The sequence below is a fragment of the Anomaloglossus baeobatrachus genome, chromosome 1 (assembly GCF_048569485.1).
Source record: "Anomaloglossus baeobatrachus isolate aAnoBae1 chromosome 1, aAnoBae1.hap1, whole genome shotgun sequence".
Taxonomy (NCBI): Eukaryota; Metazoa; Chordata; class Amphibia; order Anura; family Aromobatidae; genus Anomaloglossus; species Anomaloglossus baeobatrachus.
The window spans coordinates 529272830-529295398 of record NC_134353.1 but is presented as its reverse complement, the minus strand read 5'-3'; the positions used below and the strand labels follow the sequence as shown (position 1 = coordinate 529295398).

General features: G+C 39.7%; 1 protein-coding gene across 2 annotated transcripts in view; it reads left to right on the top strand.

Annotated features, from left to right (window-relative positions):
• DENND4C (DENN domain containing 4C) overlaps positions 1 to 22226 on the top strand; it is a 179972-nt gene extending 157746 nt beyond the window's left edge. For both annotated transcript variants that reach the window (XM_075316381.1, XM_075316374.1), the window contains 11 exons: positions 3100 to 4223; positions 7834 to 8011; positions 9602 to 9711; positions 11232 to 11407; positions 12799 to 12978; positions 13341 to 13518; positions 15878 to 16123; positions 16277 to 16388; positions 19296 to 19449; positions 19532 to 19596; positions 20227 to 22226. In XM_075316381.1, the coding sequence (XP_075172496.1) occupies positions 3100 to 4223; positions 7834 to 8011; positions 9602 to 9711; positions 11232 to 11407; positions 12799 to 12978; positions 13341 to 13518; positions 15878 to 16123; positions 16277 to 16388; positions 19296 to 19449; positions 19532 to 19596; positions 20227 to 20363 (2660 nt within the window). In that variant the 3' untranslated portion in view covers positions 20364 to 22226. The remainder of the gene's footprint in view (positions 1 to 3099; positions 4224 to 7833; positions 8012 to 9601; positions 9712 to 11231; positions 11408 to 12798; positions 12979 to 13340; positions 13519 to 15877; positions 16124 to 16276; positions 16389 to 19295; positions 19450 to 19531; positions 19597 to 20226) is intronic.
• Positions 22227 to 22569: the final 343 nt, after the last annotated feature.

Sequence of the window (22569 nt, the reverse complement as noted above, 5' to 3'; positions counted from 1 at the left end):
AAATGAATTCTCAGCACAAAAAAAACCCTCACACAGCTCCATGAACGGAAAACTAAAAAAAAATCTTAATTCTGGTATCATCGTGATTGACCTGATTTGAAGAATCATGTTGTCATGTCATTTTTACCACACATTTTGCACCAATATACAATAACATAATTGTGTTTTTTTTTCTTTTTTTTCACAAGTTCACCTTGCTTAGAATTTTTTACCAATCTGTCAGTATACTACAGTGGAACCTCTGTTTACGAGTAACTTGGTGTGCGAGTATTTCGCTATACGAGCAAAGCTTGCTGTAAATTTGTAACTCCGTTTACGAGCAATCTTTGCTGTACGAGCATATAATCACCGCACACACTTCCGGTTCCGTACTTTAACTGCACTCTGACCCGCTCTTGCAGTCCGCACAAACACACGCACACACACATATTATGCTCACCTTACCTTACGTTCCCTCGCCGACCTCATGGTTCTTGTAGTTCGCCGGTACAGGATGTGTATTGGGTAACCATCGCGACGATGGAGGAATTTCCGCTGTCAGACGCTACTCAAAGGCAGCGCGCTGACCAATCAGAGGCAAGAGGCTCCTGCCTTTGACGTCAGCGCGCTGGCAGTGGAAGCTCTAGCATCGGTCGCGATGGTTACCCGATACACATCCTGTACCGGCGAACTACAAGAACCAGGAGACCGGCGATGGAATGGAAAGTAAGGTGAGCATAATGTGTGTGTGTGTGTGTGTGTGTGTGTGTGTGTGTGTGTGTGTGTAGAATGGCACAATAGGGCACCAGGCCTGGACATTGAAGAAGTTGTGGAACAAATTGTCTGAGCTTGCATTATTTCCTATGGGAAATTTTGCTTTGCTAGACGAGTAATTTGGTTTACAAGCACACTATCAGATCGGATTGGTCTCGTAAACCAAGGTTCCACTGTATTTGCTAAATGAACGTGTCCTGGAGTAAAATAAATAAATGACCATGTCGTGCCCATAATCCGGACATGCGGCATTCCAGACGCAACGTGTCTGCTCCTGTGGAGACACGAGTGTTCTTCACGTGAGAATGCAGCAGTCCGCAGCCCACTATCAGGGTTCTTGGCGAAGCATATTTTCGCTGTGTTTTCCCGCCGAGAACGCTCGTATCTCCACAAGCATATCGGTTTACGCTGCAGAAAACAGTACAGTGGGCATTGACTTTCTCTAAATCCCATCCACTGTGCTTCTACTGTACAACGCAAATGTTTTTGGGTGCAGGGAAAACATGGAGTCCAAAACACTGCTATTCCTAATTGTGGACACATACTTTTATGGCTCTCTAGACGGCAATAAACTGGACAGAAAAAAGTAGCGCAAATAGGGTCTTACCTGAGGATAGGGGATAACGTGGAGAAACAAAAACCGGCTCATCTGGGGTAGTTGTGAAGGCAAAGACAGCTGCTACAGCATCTCTGGGGGTAGTAGTATTCCTTAAAGAAGCAAAGATGGGATATCGCCACGCAACTGAGGAAAAATCCAGACAAGATAAGATGGTGATTTTTATTGTCCACGCGTTTCTGAGAGCAATTTCTCCTTTTTTAGGACACAAATTTCCTGAAGAAGGAGAAATTGCTCTCAGAAACAATAAAAATCACGATATTATCTCATCTGGATTTTTCCACGGTCGCGTGTTGATATCCCGTCTTTGTGTCTTTAAGGAATACTTTATGGCTCTATGGATAAAACAGGAGGAAAAAACAAAAGTGCAGAAAACTATTAATTGCCTTGTCTTTAAAGGGGTATAATTTAATATATACAGGACAGGGAAGACTTCTAGATTTCTAACACTTTTCAGAACTGTAGTTATTTTTATAAACTGTGGAGGAAAGACAGGCGCATAGGGTCTTAACCGATAAAAACAATAGAAGGGATATTAGGGTGCACTCACCTATGGATGTTGTGAGAGTCACAACACCTCATGAAGCATAAAAGTCAGTGGAGACAGCTGCGGACCCGTAACAATGAGATAGCAGTTTCATAAAGAAGTCGGGGATCAGCGCAGATTTTAAAATCTTCTGTGTCATTGTTGCATTGTCCTGAGGAAGGGGGCAGAGACCCCTGAAACGCGTAGACTTGTTCATGCTTCCTAATAAATGACTTGGAAAATTATCTTTTGGATTGAATGGTGATAAGCGCGGCGCTGATCCCCGACTTCTTTATGAAACTGCTATCAGAACTGTAGTTATGGCTGATCTGAGAGTGCAGTATTTTTGAGGTCTCAGATTTTCATCTCCCAATACATTACGTTATTAACTATTAGAATCTGAGGACCTTTCATCTACTTTTTCTATGTTGTGAGTGGGTAAAACCAGCTGACACATGTAAAGATGATCTTACAAACTAATATATTAAATGAAAATGCGGCATTTGCTAATCGCACGATTAGCGTGAATGAGTGTTCCTAGGATTATCATGCAGGCTGCCGATCATTGAGCAAACATGCAAAATGCACATCCATCAGGTATAATAATTAGAGATGGGCGAATAGTGAAATATTCGGGTTTGGATTATGCTTACTGAATACAGAGAACGGTTTCAGTATTCGTCACAAATAACAAATCTAATGCAAGTCAATGAGGAACCCGAACATTTTTCTGGGAAGTCTTCAAGAAAAATGCTTAGGTTCCCCATTGACTTGCATTGGATTCGTTATTCGTGACAAATACAAGAATAGTACTCTGTATTTGGATAGCCTAATCCAAATCCGAATATTTCACTATTCGCCCATCTCTAATAATAATCTTTTGACTTGCACAAAAAAAATCATTGTTCTCGGCAGCGCATCATCCTGTGTAAACAGGACTTGTGCTGCCGAGAACAATGGCAGCCTTTGCGCTCTACAAGGAATCTATTACAGATCATTGACTGTGTTACTGAAGGTGGGTTGATCTGTGTAAACAGACTTTTAAATGACTTCTGACTGGTTGATAAGCATACTACCGGTTGTTTTAAAATTGTGCAGTGTAACCTTAGTTGCAGCAACGAAGCTTATGATAAGTCCAGTTCTGCATTCATATCTGCAAGAATATGTTCTTACCTAGATTTAATCCAGATTTCCATTATTGCAGGAAGTCTACAAATCCCACCGGCTTCAGTTCAGGATTGTGGAGACGACTCTGTGTTTCTCAGTGATGCTCAGGGTAAGAAGTCTGGAGAAAAGGCCCAGAAGAGGCAGAAGATGTTTGCTGAGAGAAGTTGCAGCTTTAGTGCAGATAGTCGTGCAGGCATGATGAAGAAAGGTAGTCTTGAGATGTCCAATGAGATTGCCATGAAGATGGGAGCCGATGCCAAGATACTTACTGCTGCATTATCAAAGACATCACCTCATCCACAGACTAATAAAGAATTCAGTTTTGAAGACACTGACCGTCCAGCTCCTAGTCCGAAATCTGAGGGTCAGACTACTGATCCAGCTCGCCAAGTCATGCAGACCCCTTTGAATGTCTTGGCTCTGGAAATCTTTGACCCTTTAACTACTGTCAAGGAAGAAACTACATCAGAATCTTTAAAGTGTATTAGTGACACAGAAACTAAAGATCCTTTGACTCTTTCTGTAAATGACACCGATGAACCAAACAAGAGAAACAGTTCTTACGGCCTTCCCAAAGTAGTCGAAAGGGAAGGAGTGGAGAAAGGACATGATCCATTATCACTGCTGGCATCATCATCGGTAGAAGATGTTCCTCCTCCTACAGAGGAAAAGGCTATCTCCCCCGTGGTAGCACGTAATCTAGCTGATGAAATTGAAAGCTATATGAACCTGAAAAGTCCACTAGGGAGTAAATCCTCTAGTATGGAACTTAAAAGCAATGATCCTCCTAGGGAAAGTGATAATCCTAGCCAAGTCACAGCTGAGAGGAGATCTAGTCTGCCTGCTGACTCCATCCCTCCCTCCAATGTCCAAGGTGAAAACCAGAAAAACTCAGTGTCTAGGTCAAAAACCTTTACTACAACTCCAAAACACCACCTAAAAAAACAGAAGGAACGATCTCTCTCACTAACTGCACTTGTCCGCAATTCTCAGCACGGTTCGCTGGGTTCAGTGGTCAACTCCCTTCCTGGAATCAAGTTTGATAACCTCTTAACTGGACCAAAAATGGATGTGTTAAGGTCTGGTATGAAGCAAGCAGCCAATGTAGCCAGCAAAATGTGGGGTGCAGTGGCATCTGCATACAACTATTCTGATGATGAGGTGATTGCTGTGGTTTAAATATACATAAAACTTTATGCACAGCTAGAATATTTATTATTGTCTGGGACAAATTAGGATACAATATCAATATCAGATTGTTGAGGGTCCAGCACTTGATTTGTGGGAATGCTGTCGGTCCAATATACATACATAAAGGGCATTATGAAGTCAGAATATTTTCAAAAAGTACCATTTTTTTTTCTTTCTAAACTATAAGATGCTTCTTACCATAAGACGCACTCTAGGTGTAGACAACCGAAAATAGGAAAAACATTTTTCCCATAAATTACTACTTCTCTTGTGGTGTAAAGTAGAGGGGTCATAAGCACTAATTTTAATGTACTAGAGTAGAATAGGGAGGTAATAAACCTATTGTTAGTGTCTCTTTGCAGTGTGTATTATATGCACACAGCTCTACTACAGGTAAACTACATGCACATATAGACACACACAACTCTGCTATATGCAAACTACATGCTTATCTAGACACACAGCTCTACTACATGCACATGAACTGATTAATTGTAACATGTATTTGACTTGAGTACACTGCTGAGATATCGACCAAAGTTATACTTCCAGGGGCTGTCTGTGATATGACCATGATTTATTGTTTGAATGTATGTTTAGCTAAAAATCATTTACAATTGGGTCTAATTAACCCATTCATGACGAATGACGTATATTTACTTTATGAGCCGTGTCCCTGCCTTTCAAGTGGGCTCTCACGTTGAACCCACATCTTTCACTGCACATGAGGGCTGATTTATTCCGCTATCAAGTGCTGCTTATAGCCGCAGGTAGAGCTGACATCCAACCGTGGCTGTTAACCAGTTAAATGTCACTGTCCTTCCTTTTGAAATTTCCCACTGCTGCCATCATTTTGCAGTGTGATTCTGCAGGCTTTCAATAAAATGGTACCGGAGGAGCACCATGAACTCTTCATTAAGCTAAAATCTCTATCAGCACATGTCGCCTCTGGCGACATTTTATTGAAGACAGGCTGTAGAATCACTCTGCGCACTCGCTGCCCACCGCACTGATGGCAGTGCGGAATTTCGAAAAGGAGGCAGGTCATTGAATAATCCGTGACCTGTAAAAGAAACAGTGGCGGAGGGGCGGAGAAGACCCTACCTCTAAGTCTTGCCCTGATGCACAAAAGACGTCATTAAATGAAAACTCTACATGATGATTATTCAACAACCACTCATCAGATTCCTTCAGTGCAGGTATCTATCTAATTAGCATCACAGCACCATTATGGCCATGGCTTTACTTTTATAGTGCTAAATTCTGCTGACAGATTTTCTTTAAATAAAAAAATGTGTATTTGGTATGTACGTATTCGTATTGACCTGGTGCCATCATAATGCCAGATCAGTTATATAATATATTGAACTTGGTAAATTAAAAAAGAAATACAACTCGTCACGCAAAAAACAAGCCCTCATATGGCAATATTGATGGAAAAATAAAAAAAGTTGTAGTTCTTGGAACAAGTGGAGAAAAAAACCTGAAATTTGCCTGAGGGTAAGGGGATTATAAATCCTGCACCGTGTGGCTTTTATAGGTTCTATATTTTGCTGGTTATTCAAGTTTGATGTGGTGTGTGGTCATAAATCAGCTGAAAGGAGCTCAGACCCCCCCCCCCCATGAGTTACAAACTCCCTTTTAGGCTATGTGTCCACAGTAAAAGGTCCCTGCGGATTTTTTTGCCTGAAAATCCGCAACTTTCGCGGCAAATCCGCACCCGCGGATTTGCCGCGGATTTACCGCGAATTTACCGCGGATTTGCCGCGGATTTTGATGCGGATTTTATTTTTTTTTTTTCCCCATTCAAAACAGAAAATCCGCACCAAATCCGCACCAAACAATTGACATGCTGCAGTTTGTTCCGCATCAAAATCCGCGGCAAAATCCGCAGCGGAAAAATCCGCAGCATGGGCACAGCATTTCCAAAATGCCATTGAAATGGCTGGGGAGTAGCTGTGCTGCAGATTTTCGGCAAATCCGCGCTAAATCCGCGTCAAAATCCGCGTCAAATCCGCGATAAATCCTGTAGCGTGGGCACATAGCCTTAGACCCTCATAGTGGCTCACTGATTTGATTGTCGGTTAACTCCTACTGAAGCCAACAATAGATTGGGCAGCACAGAGGCTACAGTAGGAAAATCATTTGGAAAATTAATTTTGTAGCCCAAAATACATTCATTTAGATAAAAAAAAAAGTGCCAAATCGCGGACAATTCCTTTGAAGAAAGTATAAACCATCCAAATGATGAGCTGTTTTAACTAAAGTTTTACTCAACTTATATTGTTAGAGTAGGTAGGATAAAGGTGGAGGATGTACCGAGTATGTGTCATTGACTTTCAGAATATACTGTGAAATTAAAGGGAATATATATACTTTTTTTTTTTTTTTTTTTTTAATTTTCCTTAGGGAATACTAAATACAGTATTGCAGTGTATAGTGAAAAATATATTCTCCTTTGAACACAGACTGTGCTTCATAGCAATGAACCCAATGGTTCAGTGATTGCGTCGCAGAGACCCGATGGAAGACTGTTTGCAACATTTAAATGCTGCTGTCAGAGATTGACTGCAGCATGCTCCAGCCATTGTGGTTAAAGGCAGATGCTAGCCATATATTACAGCTGCATCTGCTAGGTATGGTGCGGTCTCCGTTCTAGAGCCTGTTCCATATGCGTAGACTTAACATAACACACATTATTATGTCTTCTGTTGGGAAAGGGTTGTTTGAGATGATTGATTAATTTTCAAAAAACAATTTATGGTATTCTAGAAATACACTCCACATTGAAATTGTAGCACCAAGAAGGGAAAGTTATGGAAATCACAGAACTGTTAAGATATGGTATTGATGAAATAATTGAGACAAAATTATCAAATAATCTTAATTTTCTTTTTTTTAGTATTGAGTATGTCACGTGCAAAAATACAGTGTCACTGAGGTTATTAATGTTTGTAGTTTCTTGTATTCTAATTACATGTAAACTCTTTAATGCGATCTGTCACTGAATTTCACAATACAAACTGCACACATTAGTAAATAAACTTCTTAGACCCGATGAGACTGCGGCAATTTGAAAAGCCCATGTCAAAATGGCTGTAGAATCTTAACATGAAAAAGTTTAACCCAGCTATAGAACGAAATGGCTCAGGAGTACAAGTTGCAGCTTGTTTTGAGTGGTGTGAGATTTCAGCAGTGAGGAGGGACACTGAGGAACTGTCAAACTAGATAAGTGGAGATTGAATTAAACTTTTGATGAAGGATTATACAGCCATTCTGACATGGATTATCAAAGTAAGCACACCAGCCTCATCAGATCTTGGAGTCTAATTAATAATGTTTTATTGTGCAATTTACTGACAGATCAACTTGAAAGGAGTTTCCTGCATACAACCTCCAGACCCATCAAGGTAATGCCTGCGTCTGCCTTTTCATCACCTTATCGCTGATGCCTTTTCATCACCTTATCGCTGATGTTTTTCTCTAAATTATTGTGGCGTTGAGCGATCGTCCACAGCATTACAATAACAATAGATTTTGCACGTAATCCTATGTGCCCTTTCCTTTTATCTTTTTGTAGGAAGAAGTTAATAAAGATGACTATCAGTTTCCTTTGAATATTGAAGAACACTCTCTCGGTGACAACTCTGCTTCTAAAACAGGCTTCCAAAGGCTTTCTTCAAGCAGCTTGAATCAAAGCAGCACCAGTCTGGGCAGCAGCAGCAGTGGTGGCACGAGTAAACAGAGCGGCACTAATAGTACGGGCATTCAATTCCGATTACTACTGCTGTTTAAATACTGTTTTGAACAGAGGAAAAAGAGTAGAAATGCTTCAAAAATTGTTTTATTGATCATAAATATAAATATAATAAGGTCTACAAGGACCAAGGAAAATATGTGGCACAGAGTGGGGACCAGATGTAAAAAGGGTAGGCAAGGGGACCTGCCAAATATACTTTACAGACAATGAATAAAAGTCAGATTTGTTCCTGGAACACAGTTATATGCAACACAAAGGTAATGGTAATTAATATGGTAATTCTAGTTATGTATCTCTGAAAATAACACCAAATAAGCTAATAACCATGCCTCAGGCAGAGTAAAAAGGGCAGCAGTAATAATAGTGAAAACTAGTAATTGTCATTTCAAGGGAACAATTGTATAAAGCTAGGGACAACTATTCAGAATCCTTCATAGAGTGAATATCCCTATGCTTTAGTAAGAGATACATTGTTCACGTTTGAAGTTTCAGAAAAAGATACTGACATGTCATGAATCTGTCACATACCGAGGTGGTGAAAAAAAGTATCCAGTAAAGCGCAGGTAGGTCCGTAGGTGGCGAGGAGCATTACCCCCAGCCGAGACTGCTGTTTAAATACTTCCTTTTCATTTATGTTATGAAATAGAGGTGGAGATGCTGAGTAGGTTTCTCCATTCACTTCTATGGAAAATGTAAAATATTTGAACATGCAGCTATTTTTGGAGCTCCCATAGAAGTAAATGGAGAAGCATTCCAATTCCTACTCTTGTTGCATTTTAAAATATTATATTTAAGGCTGTTAGATGTACATATTCTGAGCAGTACTCTTCATTCTCATATATGGAATAAGTGCACTCAGCTATTTTTGGAACTCTCATAGAAGTATATGGAGCAGTATTCCAATTAGTACTGTTGTTTAATTGGCTTATTTTAGTAGCATTTGATTTTAGGCTGTTAATTGTGGAGATGCTGAGAAGTGCTCTACAATCTTATCTATGGGAGTTCCAAAAACAGGTGAGCAAGTGCACTTAGCTGATTTTGGAGCTTCCATGAAAGTTGGCTGCACATGTGTATTGCTACAGCGTAGGCCCCTTTCATACATCAGTTTTTTTGCCATCAGTCGCAATCCGTCAAAATGTGAAAAAAAAAACGGATCCGGCGCTGGATCCGTTTTTTTCTCATTGACTTGTATTAGTGACTGATTGCAATGGATGACCTCACATTTCATCCGTCATACGACAAATCCATCAAAAATTGTCTGTGCGGCCGACGGAAGCAACGTCCAAAGCAACGTTTTTTGTGAACGTCGAAAAAACGGATCCATCGCCGTCCGTCTTTTTTTGGAGTGGAAGCCTATGTGGGCAGGATCCATCAAATGACGGATTACGGCGACAGACTCCATTGTTTGTAACTGGGCATGCCCAGAACGAGTAAAAAAACACTGTTAGGCTTGTACGAAGGATCTGTTTTTTTTACAGGATCTGTCGCATCAGTCACAAAACGGATTATGACTGATGGAAAAAAAACTAATGTTTGAAAGAGGCCTTATGTCAAGATGTAATTTCAATAAAGAGTGTTGTATTTTAAGGTGAGTCTACACCAGGCAAAGGTGTACGAGGATTGGAGTCTGAGAAGTCAGAGCATGGATCATCTCAAAATACCAGCTTATCAAGCATCTTTCAGAATTGCGCATTGGAAGTAAGTGAGCGATCTCTCTTGCCTTTAGGTTCTCATCACCTGTATAGGAATTTTTTTAAGTTTACACAATATTAGAAAAAATACAAGGTTGTAGCTAGTGGTCAGTTATTTAGGTACATAGTTTGAAAAAAGCCTATATAATCAATATGAAAAACTAACATTTTTTTTAAATTATTGGTATATTTGTAGAAAAATGAAAAACTGGGGGAGGTCACTATTGTTTTAACCCCTTAACGACCCATGACGTACTGGGTACGTCATGGATCGTGTGCCGGTAAGCCCCGCCCCCTGCTGCCGGCAGGCGGCCGCGATCCGCGCACATATCAGCTGTTATCAACAGCTGGCATGTGTGCCTGCTAGCCGCGGGTGGAATCGCTTCCACCCGCGGCCATTAACCCCTTACATTTCGCTGCCAAAATCTGGCAGCGATATGTATATGGGCGCCGCCATGACAGTGACTTACCCCGCCCCCACCGGAAGTCACGTGACATGATCACGTGACTTTCGGCGGTTGCCATGGTAGCACAGGGTCATGTGATGACGCCTGCAGCTAACATGACTCACTTCCTCTCAATGCCGGAATACAGCCGGCATTGAAAGTGAAGCAGCAAATCTGCAGTTCTCAGCTCTGTAGCTGAGATCTGCAGATAGTGCAAAGCGATCGGATTACTGATTGCTATAGCCCCCTAGGGGGACTAGTAAAATAAAAAAAAAGTTAAAAAAAAAGTTTTCAAAAATTAAAAAAAAAATAAAACCTAAAAGTTCAAATCACCCTCCTTTCACCCCATTGAAAATTAAAGGGTTAAAAAAATAAAAAATATACACATATTTGGTATCGCCACGTTCAGAAATGCCCGATCTATCAAAATATAAAATCAATGAATCTGATCAGTAAACGGCGTAGCGGCAAAAAAATTCCAAACGCCAAAATTAAGTTTTTTGGTCGCCGCAAAATGCAATAACAGGCGATCAAAACGTAGCATCTGCGCAAAAATGGTACCGTTAACAGTCAGGTCGAGACGCAAAAAATAAGCCATCACTGAGCCTCAGATCCTGAAAAATGAGAACGCTACAGGTTTTGGAAAATGGCGCAAAACGTGCGCCACGTTTTTTGGACAAGCTTGTGAATTTTTTTTAACCTCTTAGATACAAGTAAACCTATACATGTTTGGTGTCTACAAACTCGCACCGACCTGAGGCATCACATAGATACCTCAGTTTTACCATATAGTGAACACAGTGAATAAAATATCCCAAAAACTATTGTACGATCACACTTTTTTTGCAATTTTTCCGCACTTGGAATTTTTTTGCTGTTTTCCAGTACACTATATGGTAAAACTCATGGTTTCATTTAAAAGTACAACTCGTCCCGCAAAAAACAAGCCCTCATATGGCAAGATTGATGGAAAAATAAAAAAGTTACGCCTCTCGGAAGAAGGAGAGCAAAAAACAAAAACGGAAAGTGCCCGGGGGCTGAAGGGGTTTAAGCTATTTTGCTAACAGTTGTGTGTTTACAGGTCCTGATGTCTAGTTGCTCGCAGTGCCAGGGCTGTAATGCCTTAGTTTATGATGAAGAGATTATGGCAGGATGGACGGCTGATGATTCCAATTTAAACACCACATGTCCTTTCTGTAAAGTTACCTTCCTGCCTGTCCTTAACATTGAATTTAAGGACTTGCGTGGCTCCACCAGGTTTGTTCATTTTCAGCATTTATAGTGCGAATTACAAATTTTGCGAAATTGATGGTGGCATACCGCAGTGCCGACTTTTTGCATGGAAATTATTAATATATGAACAATAGGAAAAAGTATGGGTAGAAGTAAAAAATAAAATAAAGCAAAGAGTAACTTGTTGAGTTATGTTGGAAAACTGCAGTTCTGTCCAATTAAAGAGGGCCTGTCACTTGCACAAAAAAAGTTAAAGGGAACCAGTCACCAGGATTTTCGTATATAAGCTAAAGCCAGTGCTATACTGGCACTATCAGGCTGATTCTATACATACCTGTAGTGGTCAGCTTGAATGTTTAGGTTTTGAAATCCAAGAAAGTCAAGTTTATAAAATTAGCTGCTTGTTGAGTGACAGCAGCAAAGGAGCAGATAATATATTCATAATTATCCCCTCACTCTGTTAGAATTATCATAAGTATTATATGAACCATTCTTATTGTCTCTTGCAGGACCTGTGTGAGGTCATACCCATGTGACCTGGTATCCAGCTTTGTTGGCTGAGGCCCCATCCCTTCTGGTCACATGAGTATGACCTCACACAGGTCCTGCAACAGACAAAGTGAATCGTTTCTAACAGAGGGAGGAGATAACTCTGAATAACCCCCTACGCACACAAATATTATCTGCTCCTCAGCTGCTGTCACTCAACAAGCTGGTGATTTTATATATTTTACTTTCTTGGATTTCAAAACCTAAACATCCGAGCTGACCACTACAAACAAGTATATAGAGAATCAGCCTGATAGTGCCAGTATAGCACCGGCTTTAGGTTATATACGAAAATCCTGGTGATTGGTTCCCTTTAAACACCATGAAAATCCCTGAACTCCCCTGATTCTAGCGATCTTTTTTTTTTTGCTTTGCAGCACTCCATTGCAGAGATATTTACATTTTGTTGCTTTTGAAGATTGTGATTATCAATAACAGAGTGATGCAACGCAGTCTGAGCGCTTCTTCACAGTCTGAGCATTTCTTCAGTCTTTTTGGCGGCGCATGCTTTCACCTTTCCTCCTCAGAGGTCACAGTGACAGCTCAGCAGCATCTGATAATGCTAGATCAGCTGCCGAGCTAGGATTGCTCTATAGCCTGAGATTGCACATACCGTGCTCCAGATCTCTGCAATGGAGTAATACAGCGGCTTAATCAGAGCAGCACGGGGATTTTTACAACTTGTTTAACTCCGTTTAACTAATTTTTTTGAGGAAGTGAGAGGTCCTCTTTAAGAAATAATATAGCGTTACTTGGCACTTTTTTAAAATTTTGTGGAAATTGTTTTTGTAACTGACTAGTCTGGAACCTTTATTTCTCCCTATGACTTACTAATATACATTTATTTTATTGTTTCTTTCCATCAGTTTCTTCCTCAAGCCCAGTAATTCAGGTGACAGTCTACAAAGCAGTAACAATCAGACAACCACTGAGACATCTCAGCCTCATAGGAAAACTGCCCTTCCCGCTAATGACCTGATTAACTTATCAGATTCTCTATCTCCGCCCTCAGCGGCAGCACATGCCAATAAACCTACTGATAACAGGTAATAGTCAATTCCAACTTGTTTTCCAAAGCCACAATTCTACAATCATCTATATCCATAAATTGTGTCAGAATCCTGTTACAATGGTATAATGAAGATCCTTGTGGATATAGCCCTTAACGTTGGGTCTATTGTATCACAAATATTATAGAGAAAATGGGGGATTACAGTCCCGTCCGCCCCCACCCCCAAAAAAAAACGAAAAAAAAAAAAAAACTGACACATGTCGCAGTGAAAACCCCTTCTGTTAACCGTAGCACAGATCAAACACAAACCTGTAGACCTAGGACTCTGCATTGTTTAATTTTTTTTTCGGTGATCTGTATCTTTTTTTTTTTTTTATTGTATGTTTTTCTTTCCAGTGATGGTCATGGTGAGTCCAAACTAAACCATTTGGACAGTGATAGTGCAACCAAGAGAGTAGCCTCATTGACAAGGAGTCATAGTGTGGGAGGACCTCTCCAGAATTTTGACTTGCCCCAAAAGCCATTGCATGGTGTATCCACGGTCAGCTTACCGAACAGCCTACAGGAAGTGGTGGTATGTTGACTTTGTCATGTATGTGTTTTTTTTGTTTTTTTTTTGTTTTTTTTTATCCATGATAGTTTTCACTCTTTGTATTACTGATTATATTTTATTAAACATTTTTGCAATTAAAATATTTGTCATTTACTGATTAAGAATAATCTATTCCCCCCAACTCCCTACTTACATATTTTGTGTTTGCCAAACTCTTGTCATTCTAATTTTAGTACTATATATTATTACCCTGACAATTCTGTCATTGCATTTCCCTTGGAGTGTGCGTCCATTGTCCCTTTTAAAAGGGTTGTCCTAAGAACAAAATACATTTTAATCAGCAGATCTTAGACACGTAACACTTTACACAATTAGATGTGTTTAACAATGTTCCTGTGCTGTGTCCGACCATGTAGAACTATTGCAGCTGATGGTTGCACATACACTGCTCCTGGTCATGGAAGAAAGAATAAGTGAATTTAATGGTGACCTGACAGGACAAAAGAGAGAACGCGGCCGCCACAGCTTTATTTATGATGAGCTCACACGTCTGGTGAAATGGCAAAAATACTGTCCTGTGATAAAACAGACAGGCAGGTGTTAACTCACACAAACAAACACCTGAGAGGTCATCATTTATGCCTTCTCCCCTTGCCAGGAGCTGCATATGGTTTGCATAGCAAATAACCTAGTACATAACATTTTTTTTAAAAACTTTAAATTATGGAACGTCTTAAAATTTAAAGATCTATTGATTAAAGTTATACCAAGTTGTCTACAGACAATTGTTAGCGCTTGACCCCAATAACCATTAAATCTACAGCTAGGTTTATAGGCAAAAACACCTTTAATTTGCCTGGAAACAGAAATTAATTTTAATTGAGATTTTTTTGGAAACTAAAAAATCCCCAATAAACCAGCGCTGATAAGGTTTTTTTGTTGTTAATATTTTATACTTTTTATTGCTATCCTTGTTTTTAGACACAGATTTATTCAAAACAATTCACACAATAGAAGAAAAGAAAAATACACCACATATGGTAGAAATAAAAATAAATTAAAAAATAGGTAATTAATGGTGCAGCAAACAGACACCAGGTGTCTAGTTGCAGTACCTCGGCTGGTAGTATAGCAATTATTAAACCTAGTATAGTGTATTAAGTGATGTTTCAAGGCATATGATATTTAATGCCAATTGAAAATATCACTGCAACCTGATTTTTCAGATACCTGGAGAATTTTGTTTTTTTTCTTCAATCCATAAGCACAAAGGTTTTTAATAGAGGCTGAATATATTATAAGCAGCAATTTCAGCGTTCCAAGTGCCTTTAAATGAAGTTGAAGAAACTGCACATCAAGATCGTAGTGAGGATGAGGTAGAGCCCCAGCTCATCAAGTGTTCCAATAGGAGTTAACCTGCAGTCAAGTTCAGGCATCAAGCTTCCACATACTGGGTGACTGCACGATACTTTCTCCTCCTAGAGATATAAAGTCATTTCCATGCAGGAGTCTCCTATTTGCGCTCCTACAGTCAAGTTCAGACATCAACCTCCATAAGCTGGGTAACTGTACGGAACTTTCTCCTCCTGGAGAGATAGAGTAGTTTCCGTGATAGGGACTCCTATTTGCGCTCCTAATTTAAACGGAGCAGAGCCACACAGCACTATTCCGTGCTAGTTCACAGGATGGTAATTGAATCAGGCACGCAGCTTCTCCTGCTCCTTTAGTGACAGCCCGGGCGTTCGCCACATACAGGGCTGGATACTCGCAAGGGGGAGAGAGGCTGCTAGATTATCGGCACCTCGCAGGGTGAGCTGAGCAAATGTCCAATCCGACGCGCGTTTCGGGGGCGTTACCGGTCCCCTTCCAGGAAGGCGCATCAAAACGCGCGTCGGATTGGACATTTGCTCAGCTCACCCTGCGAGGTGCCGATAATCTAACAGCCTCTCTCCCCCTTGCGAACACTATACTAGGTTTAATAATTGCTATACTACCGGCCGATGTACTGCAACCAGACACCTGGTGTCTGTTTGCTGCACCATTAATTACCTATTTTTTAATTTATTTTTATTTCTACTACATGTGGTGTATTTTTCTTTTTTTATATCTATTGATTAAAGTGTACTTTGTTCATGAGACAACTTCCCTTTTTTTTTTTTTTAAATCAATTTTTTTTATTTCTGATTTTTAACAATATATCAGGTCCAAAAAAAGGAAAACTATTCAGGTAAGAGTCTATATAGACTCAATTGGGGACCACGCCGAATAGGAATAGCCGGTCCTTGGAGGCATAGAGGTCCAGCATCCTTCAACTCCCGTCTACAAAATTCCCTATGGGCATGAGACAACCTCTTTAAATATACATTCAATCCTTTTGTAGGATCCTTTGGAAAAGAGACACAACCCTCCTCCTGTTTCGGTCCCGTATCTTAGTCCTCTTGTACTACGCAAAGAACTGGAATCATTGCTGGAAAATGAGGGTGAGCAAGTTATCCATACATCCACTTTTATAAATCAGCATCCCATCATCTTCTGGAACCTGGTATGGTACTTCAGGAGATTGGATTTACCAAGCAATCTGCCTGGACTTATCCTGACATCCGAACATTGCAATGGAGGTGAACAGGTGTGTTAATTCCTATGAAATCTTAGCTGCTGTTATACCTTTACTAATGCAATGGAAATAATAATGTTTTATGTTTAATCCCCATATATAATGCTTTCTGTATGAGCAAAATTTAGTTTGATAGCAAAATTAACTCTATTTTACATTTTTTAGGTGCCCCAATCATCACTATCTCAAGACAGCAAACTTGTCTACATCCAGCTGTTATGGGATAATGTCAATCTCCACCAAGAGGACGCTCTTTATGTGAAATGGCGGACTATAGGTAATCTTTATTAGTTAAAATGTTGGTAATATCTGTTTAAATTTTTTTGTAAGATTAAAAAAATAAATAGAAAATAACAATGGAAAAAATGTTTTAAATGTTAAGGATTTTAAAGGTGTTTTTTTGTAGTTTTTTTTCTTTTTTTGCCAATTTCCATTTCAGTACTGGAAAACAATATACCTTTTATTCTCGCGCAATCATGGGTAGTAGTGACATTGTTACACGTTATTGGAAGGATTATCAATTATAATGAATGGCTATCTTGTACTCCTAGCATTATTTTATAATTAATATTTCTACATTTCTGTACTGTGTACTATATCTTCAGTGCTTATTTAGGCTGCACTTTCTGGCTGGCAGGACTTGTGCACTCTGATCATGTGACCCTGCTGACCTCATCACAGGTCCCCTTCTCCACTTCTATGTTGCTGCCTGCTTATGATTGGTCAGCGTCATACAGGAGGCTGAAGTACATGGCCCCAGTGAAAACTTATAATACTCACTTGAACTTAAAGCGTTATGCCCATCTCCAAGATACAATTCCCATATGTAGTAGCCTAGGTGAAATATTAGCGAATAACTCCAATTAGAAATGTAGTATAGTTCTCCTGATAGGCATGTCTCTTGCCTCATGTGCAGGGCATTGCAGCTTTAGGTATCTATGGTTACACCCAGTGACAGTTAGTTGCTCATGGTCGTAACCATGGATACCTAAGCTGCAATGTCCTGCATATCAGGTAAGAGACATTGCTATATTAGGATAACTATATCAGGAGAACTATACTACATTTCTAATTGGAGGTATTTGTGAATATTATTATACCTACTACATATTGGGATGGGATCTTGGAGATAGGTTCCCTTTAAAGGGTTATTCCTGTCACCACTTTTTTGGTCTGTAAGCTTTAGCCACCACCGGGCTCTTATATAGAGCATTCTAACATGCTGTATATAAGAGCCCAGGCCGCTGTGAGAACATAAAAAACACTTTATAATACTTACCTAACGGTCACGCGGTTGGCCATATGGGCGTCTCCGTTGTCTGGTGCCGGCGCCACCTCTTTTAGCCATCTTTGTGCTCCTTCTCTAGCCGCGGTGCCTGACGCTTCCGACATCATACACACTCGCCGGCATTCAGGTCCTGAGCAGGGCAGATCAAAGTATTGAACTGCGCCTGCACAAGACCGGCTAGTGTGTATGACGTAGACGCGTCATGCACACAGGCTTCAGAAAGAGGATGAAGATGGCCAAAAGAGGAGGCACCGGCACCGTTAGGTAAGTATTATAAAGTATTTTTTTATGTTATAGCCCCGGCCTGGGCTCTTATATACAGCATGTTAGAATGCTGTATATAAGAGCCCGGTGGTGGTGGCTGCAGCTTATACGCCAAAAAAGTGGTGACTGGTTCCCTTTTAACTAAAGTTAAACTCATTAGGTGCCAAATATTTGATTGGTAATTTCTCCGGAATGGAGAAGTAAAATAAAAAACTAAATTTAAAACTAAAAGGGGAGGAAGAAATAAGTTTGTTTTGTTGTTTTTTGGGTTTTTTTTAAATGTGCATATAAAAAAAGAATATTTGGTATCACCACATCTTTTATTCTGATGTATCAACTATAAAATTAACCCACCTGAAAAATGACTGAAAAACAGTGACAGCACCAGCATTGTTATTTGTTACCATAGTCTTACTGATCTAAAGAATGATGTTGCGAGGTAATTTTTACTACAGAATGAACAGTGTAAAAACAAATTCATAAAAAAAACAATGATGGACCTTAGTTGTTTTTTTTGTTTTTTTTTTGGGGGGGGGGGGTTCACGATTTTCACTTGTAATTTTTCCCATTTTTTTCAGTACATTATATGTGATACAGTCAGTGGTGTCATTCACAACTTCTCTTGCAATTATCAAACGTATTACAGCTCAGTCGATAGAAAAATAAAAAAGTAATAGATCTTGTAAGAAGGCGTGACAAATGAAAATTGGCCACAGAGAGAAGAGGTTAAAATAAGTTTCTAGCTATACATGTGTTTATGCTCTTTAGTTTTATGTATTTGATGTGTTGTAGAGCTGTAGGCATTTAATATGTAGCCATCATTTTTGCACGGTTAGTTTTGAGGGTCCAATCCCTTTGATTCGCAGGTCTCAACTTATGTGCAGTCAACTGGAAACGGGCGGGTAGAAAACTCTGGTTTTCAAAGTATGTCTACTCTGAGATTTTGCAGCATTTCAGAGTAAAACTTACCAGGCTGCAGACGTATAGTCCTTGATTCATGCTATCTGTGGTTCGGACAACATGAATCTAATGATCAGTTCCCTTTACTAAATAAAAAAAAAAGAAAGCGTTGACAGTAAGTATCACACATTAGGCATGAGTAAAGAAATTGATCCAAAGATTACCGGATCTGAATTGTAGGCGTCTGCTACATTACACTAATAGAAAACCTGATGGAACATCAAGTTGTTTCTAAAAAAGATTGTCCACTACTTTAACATTGATGGCCTATTCTTAGGATGGGTCATCAAGGTCTGATCAGTCCAATGCCTGGCATCACCACCAATCAGCTGTTCTTGGTGTTGGTGATGGTAGCAGGCAGCTGAAAAGGCTCTGTTTTGGAGCTGCCTTGTTTTCTGATAGTGGCCGGAGCCAGTTACTGCAAATTCGCCTCCTATTGGTTTAAATGGGAGGCTGATGTGCAGTACCTGACCGCGGTCGCTATCAGAAGACTGAGCATTTCTGTCAAATAGCAAAAATAACTGATCGGCAGAGATGCGGGGGAGGTGTCGGACCTTGGCCGATCAGACATTGATAGTTTATCCTAAGGATAGGCCATTAATCTTAAAGTAGTGGATAACCTCTTTTAAGTTGTTTTGTACTGGTCTATTAATATTTACACCTGTCTTACAGAATCTATAAAGAAGACAGGAGCTCCCATACCCAAAGAATTTCAAGAGATCAGTCACTTACTTGAGAGTATAACTCTGAGTATCCAGCACAATGATGTTCTTAGGCCTATTAGCTTGCTGCTACAGAAACATACGTCATCCCACAAAAAGCAAAGGTAAGGCTTGTATACTCTATGCTGGTGACACTCTTGTAGCATTGATTTTTATTGTATATACTTACTACTTTTATCTCTATAGGAGCATCTACAGAGAAATACTATATCTGTCTTTGATTGCTCTTGGTCGAGAAAACATTGACATTGGTAAGTACAGTTTGGTAAAAAAACAACCCATATCGGAGAGCAAATTTGGCTCCATTTCACCTGTAAAAACTGCATTTCCAAAAACACACTACAGAAGTGCAATTCTGTACTTAACAACCAATAATAACAACCAATAAGAAAGCACATCACAGATTCTCGTCCTGTTCCTGCAGCTTGTACATTACCCATCTGGAATCCCTCTCCTCCCTCACACTGCCGGGAGTCACTATATTGGTCTTGGTTTAAAGCTCAAATCATCTGGCCTAAATTAGGCTGAGAACACCATTTGATATCTAATTGGGAGTAAGCGCTTCAGGCACACATCCAGCTGTTCAGTGACTCGCGACTAGAGCCACGATCCTGGTCTTGTTTTAGAATTGAGATTTTTAAAGTTAAAGCTAGCCCTGCCATTAGCTGCAACCTAGCTTGAGATATGTATCTCGTACATCCTTGGCAGCTAATTCGCCTTTTCCTGTTAGGATGTGCAGTATGAGATTCTTGGCAGTGAAAAGTTAAAAGGAATTCATTTGTTTAAAAGAGACAGCCCTTGGTCAAAAACTTGTGTTTTGACTTAGTTTTATGTTTGAAGGCCCCAGGAAAGCTAACATATTTTTTTTTATATTCATTTAGAGGCCTTTGACAATGAATACAAACTTGCTTATGAGAAACTTCCTCCTGAACTGTTAAAGAAAATGCAGAAGATTGATGTGCCTCCAAGCAAGAATGTTGAGTGCTGTCGAAATGTTTTTGGGGCACCCTTGATTTGACCAAGACTTTGAGAAGAATTCTTGGGTATCATTCCATGGATTTAATCCAGCCTTAAACATTAAACCACTGCAAGTCATAAATAATGTATATCCCTCCGCACCAAACGGGGTGGACTGGTTGGCACCCCCCCCCCTTTCCAAGGACGAGAATGCATGTGTTTCCTCCACTACTGTTTTTATTCTCTAGTTGATTTATTATGGACCTAGGTGGAGTTTTGACTTCATTTTTATCTGTGGCACCTTACAGCTTTTTGGGTAATTGCAAAATTACATATTTACCATGCATTTCAAGTGTGGATCATCTCCAAAAGCATTGCAACCAGCGACTGATAAACTCCACTAGGAGTATACAGTATGGCCGCATGTATCTTTTTTTTCTTTAACATGTGTAGACAAATGAATACTTAGCGATGTCTGGTAAACTATAAGTTATCCATGATACTGCCAAGTTTCTGTGTTCTCCCGTTCTCTACATATGAGTGCTTGATATTGACTTTGTTTCAATTTGTAGATTCAGGCAGTTCTGTCAACTTTATGGAACCCACCTAAGATCAGTTTGTAGATAATGGAACATGTTCTTCTTCTCTTAGACAATCTTCCAAAAATTCGATAACTAGGGTACCCCCATAAGAAAGAAGGGACATATTTTTGGCAGGTGACGCATACAGAAAATGTTTGAGGGGCATTTTCTGTTTTATATCATGCCATCTTGGTTTGAACCAAACTTTTGTTTTTTTACAAACAACATTATTGAGCTAAAATAATTAATTTGTCATGTTTATTTCATGACATTCTAATGACTTTCAAGCCTTATCATCTGTTTCCTAGCAGCAGAGAGCACTAACCAAATTACTGATCTATCCAAAAATTCTACGCATACGGTGATATCTTGACATTTTAGAAATAAACTGAGGAAAAAGGTTTTATCTTGGCCATAAAAACTGTAAAGCTCTTTCTTTTTTGGAAGCTTACCATCATTTAAGCAATTCCCTCATTGACTTATGGAGACCACAATATTATTCACCATTGATTACAATGTAACAGTTGGCAGCAAAAGAAAAAAAAAATCTGTCCAGAGCTCAAATCTTCTTTTTTTTTTTTTTTTTTTTTTTTTTTTGGGCTTCCACCTTAATGTATTGTGTATATTGATCTAGTGTTTACGAGTAATAGCAACATCATTCGCCTTTAAAAATTGGATTCAATGATCGCATTTGGGAGTGAATAATAGTCGCCAAAAATATAAGGTAACGGTCAGACAAATTATTCTTTGGCCGATCGTTCAGCCAACAGCCATTACAGCCCATATTCCCATATAAAAGACCACTCATTCACCTAAGCACTCCTGCGTTATCTATGAGAAAGCTGACTTGACAGCCAGCGGTCATATCCTCAGGAGAACAATGCGATCGACATATTCCTTGACAATCAAGTGGCCGATGGCCCATACACATTAGATTTTCAGCTTGAACCCATTGTTATTGATTTGGAAGACATTAGTCTGTGTATTGAGGTTTTCGCTCAAGATAGTATAGGGTAAGGTTTTCCATCGAAGTGTTAAGCTTGGATAAAGAAAAATGTTAATCTTCAGAAATGAGTACTTTGCCATGCACCTTGTGTGCAGCAGGCCACTGTATCATCAGATAGGAAATACCTAATTTTCCCTCAGAAATATGGGAGTTCCAAAAGTTCTTTTCATCAGGTCTTGGTAACTTAAAGGGGTAAAGGGGTGGTTTGATGGCTATAAAGCCCTTTTATAAATTCCTGTGTTGAGCGAGTACCTAACTATTCGTACTCGCTATGCGGTTAGCGAGTACTGTCTGCTACTCGAATAATCGTTACGAGAAGCGGGTGCAATGTAAGTCAATGGGAAGTACTCGCTAAGTAGCAAGTAACCCGAAAGCCGTACTATTCGCTACTTGCACGAAAAGTACGGCTTTCGGGTTACTCGCTACTTAGCGACTTTCTCGTTGACTTACATTGCCCCCGCTACTCTTAACAAATTTGCGAGTAGTGGACAGTACTCGCTAACTACTCGCTCAACACTAGATAAATACCTGTCTTTAACCTCTAACCACTTTAGTAATTAGTTTTATTGTTAAATTCACTACACGTCTCCCTATCCTGCAATTTACTGTTTGCTTTTTTTTTGTTTTTTAACTTCCTGTAATTTCTTTTTTGTTTTGTACCATACCAGTTTATTGTCACC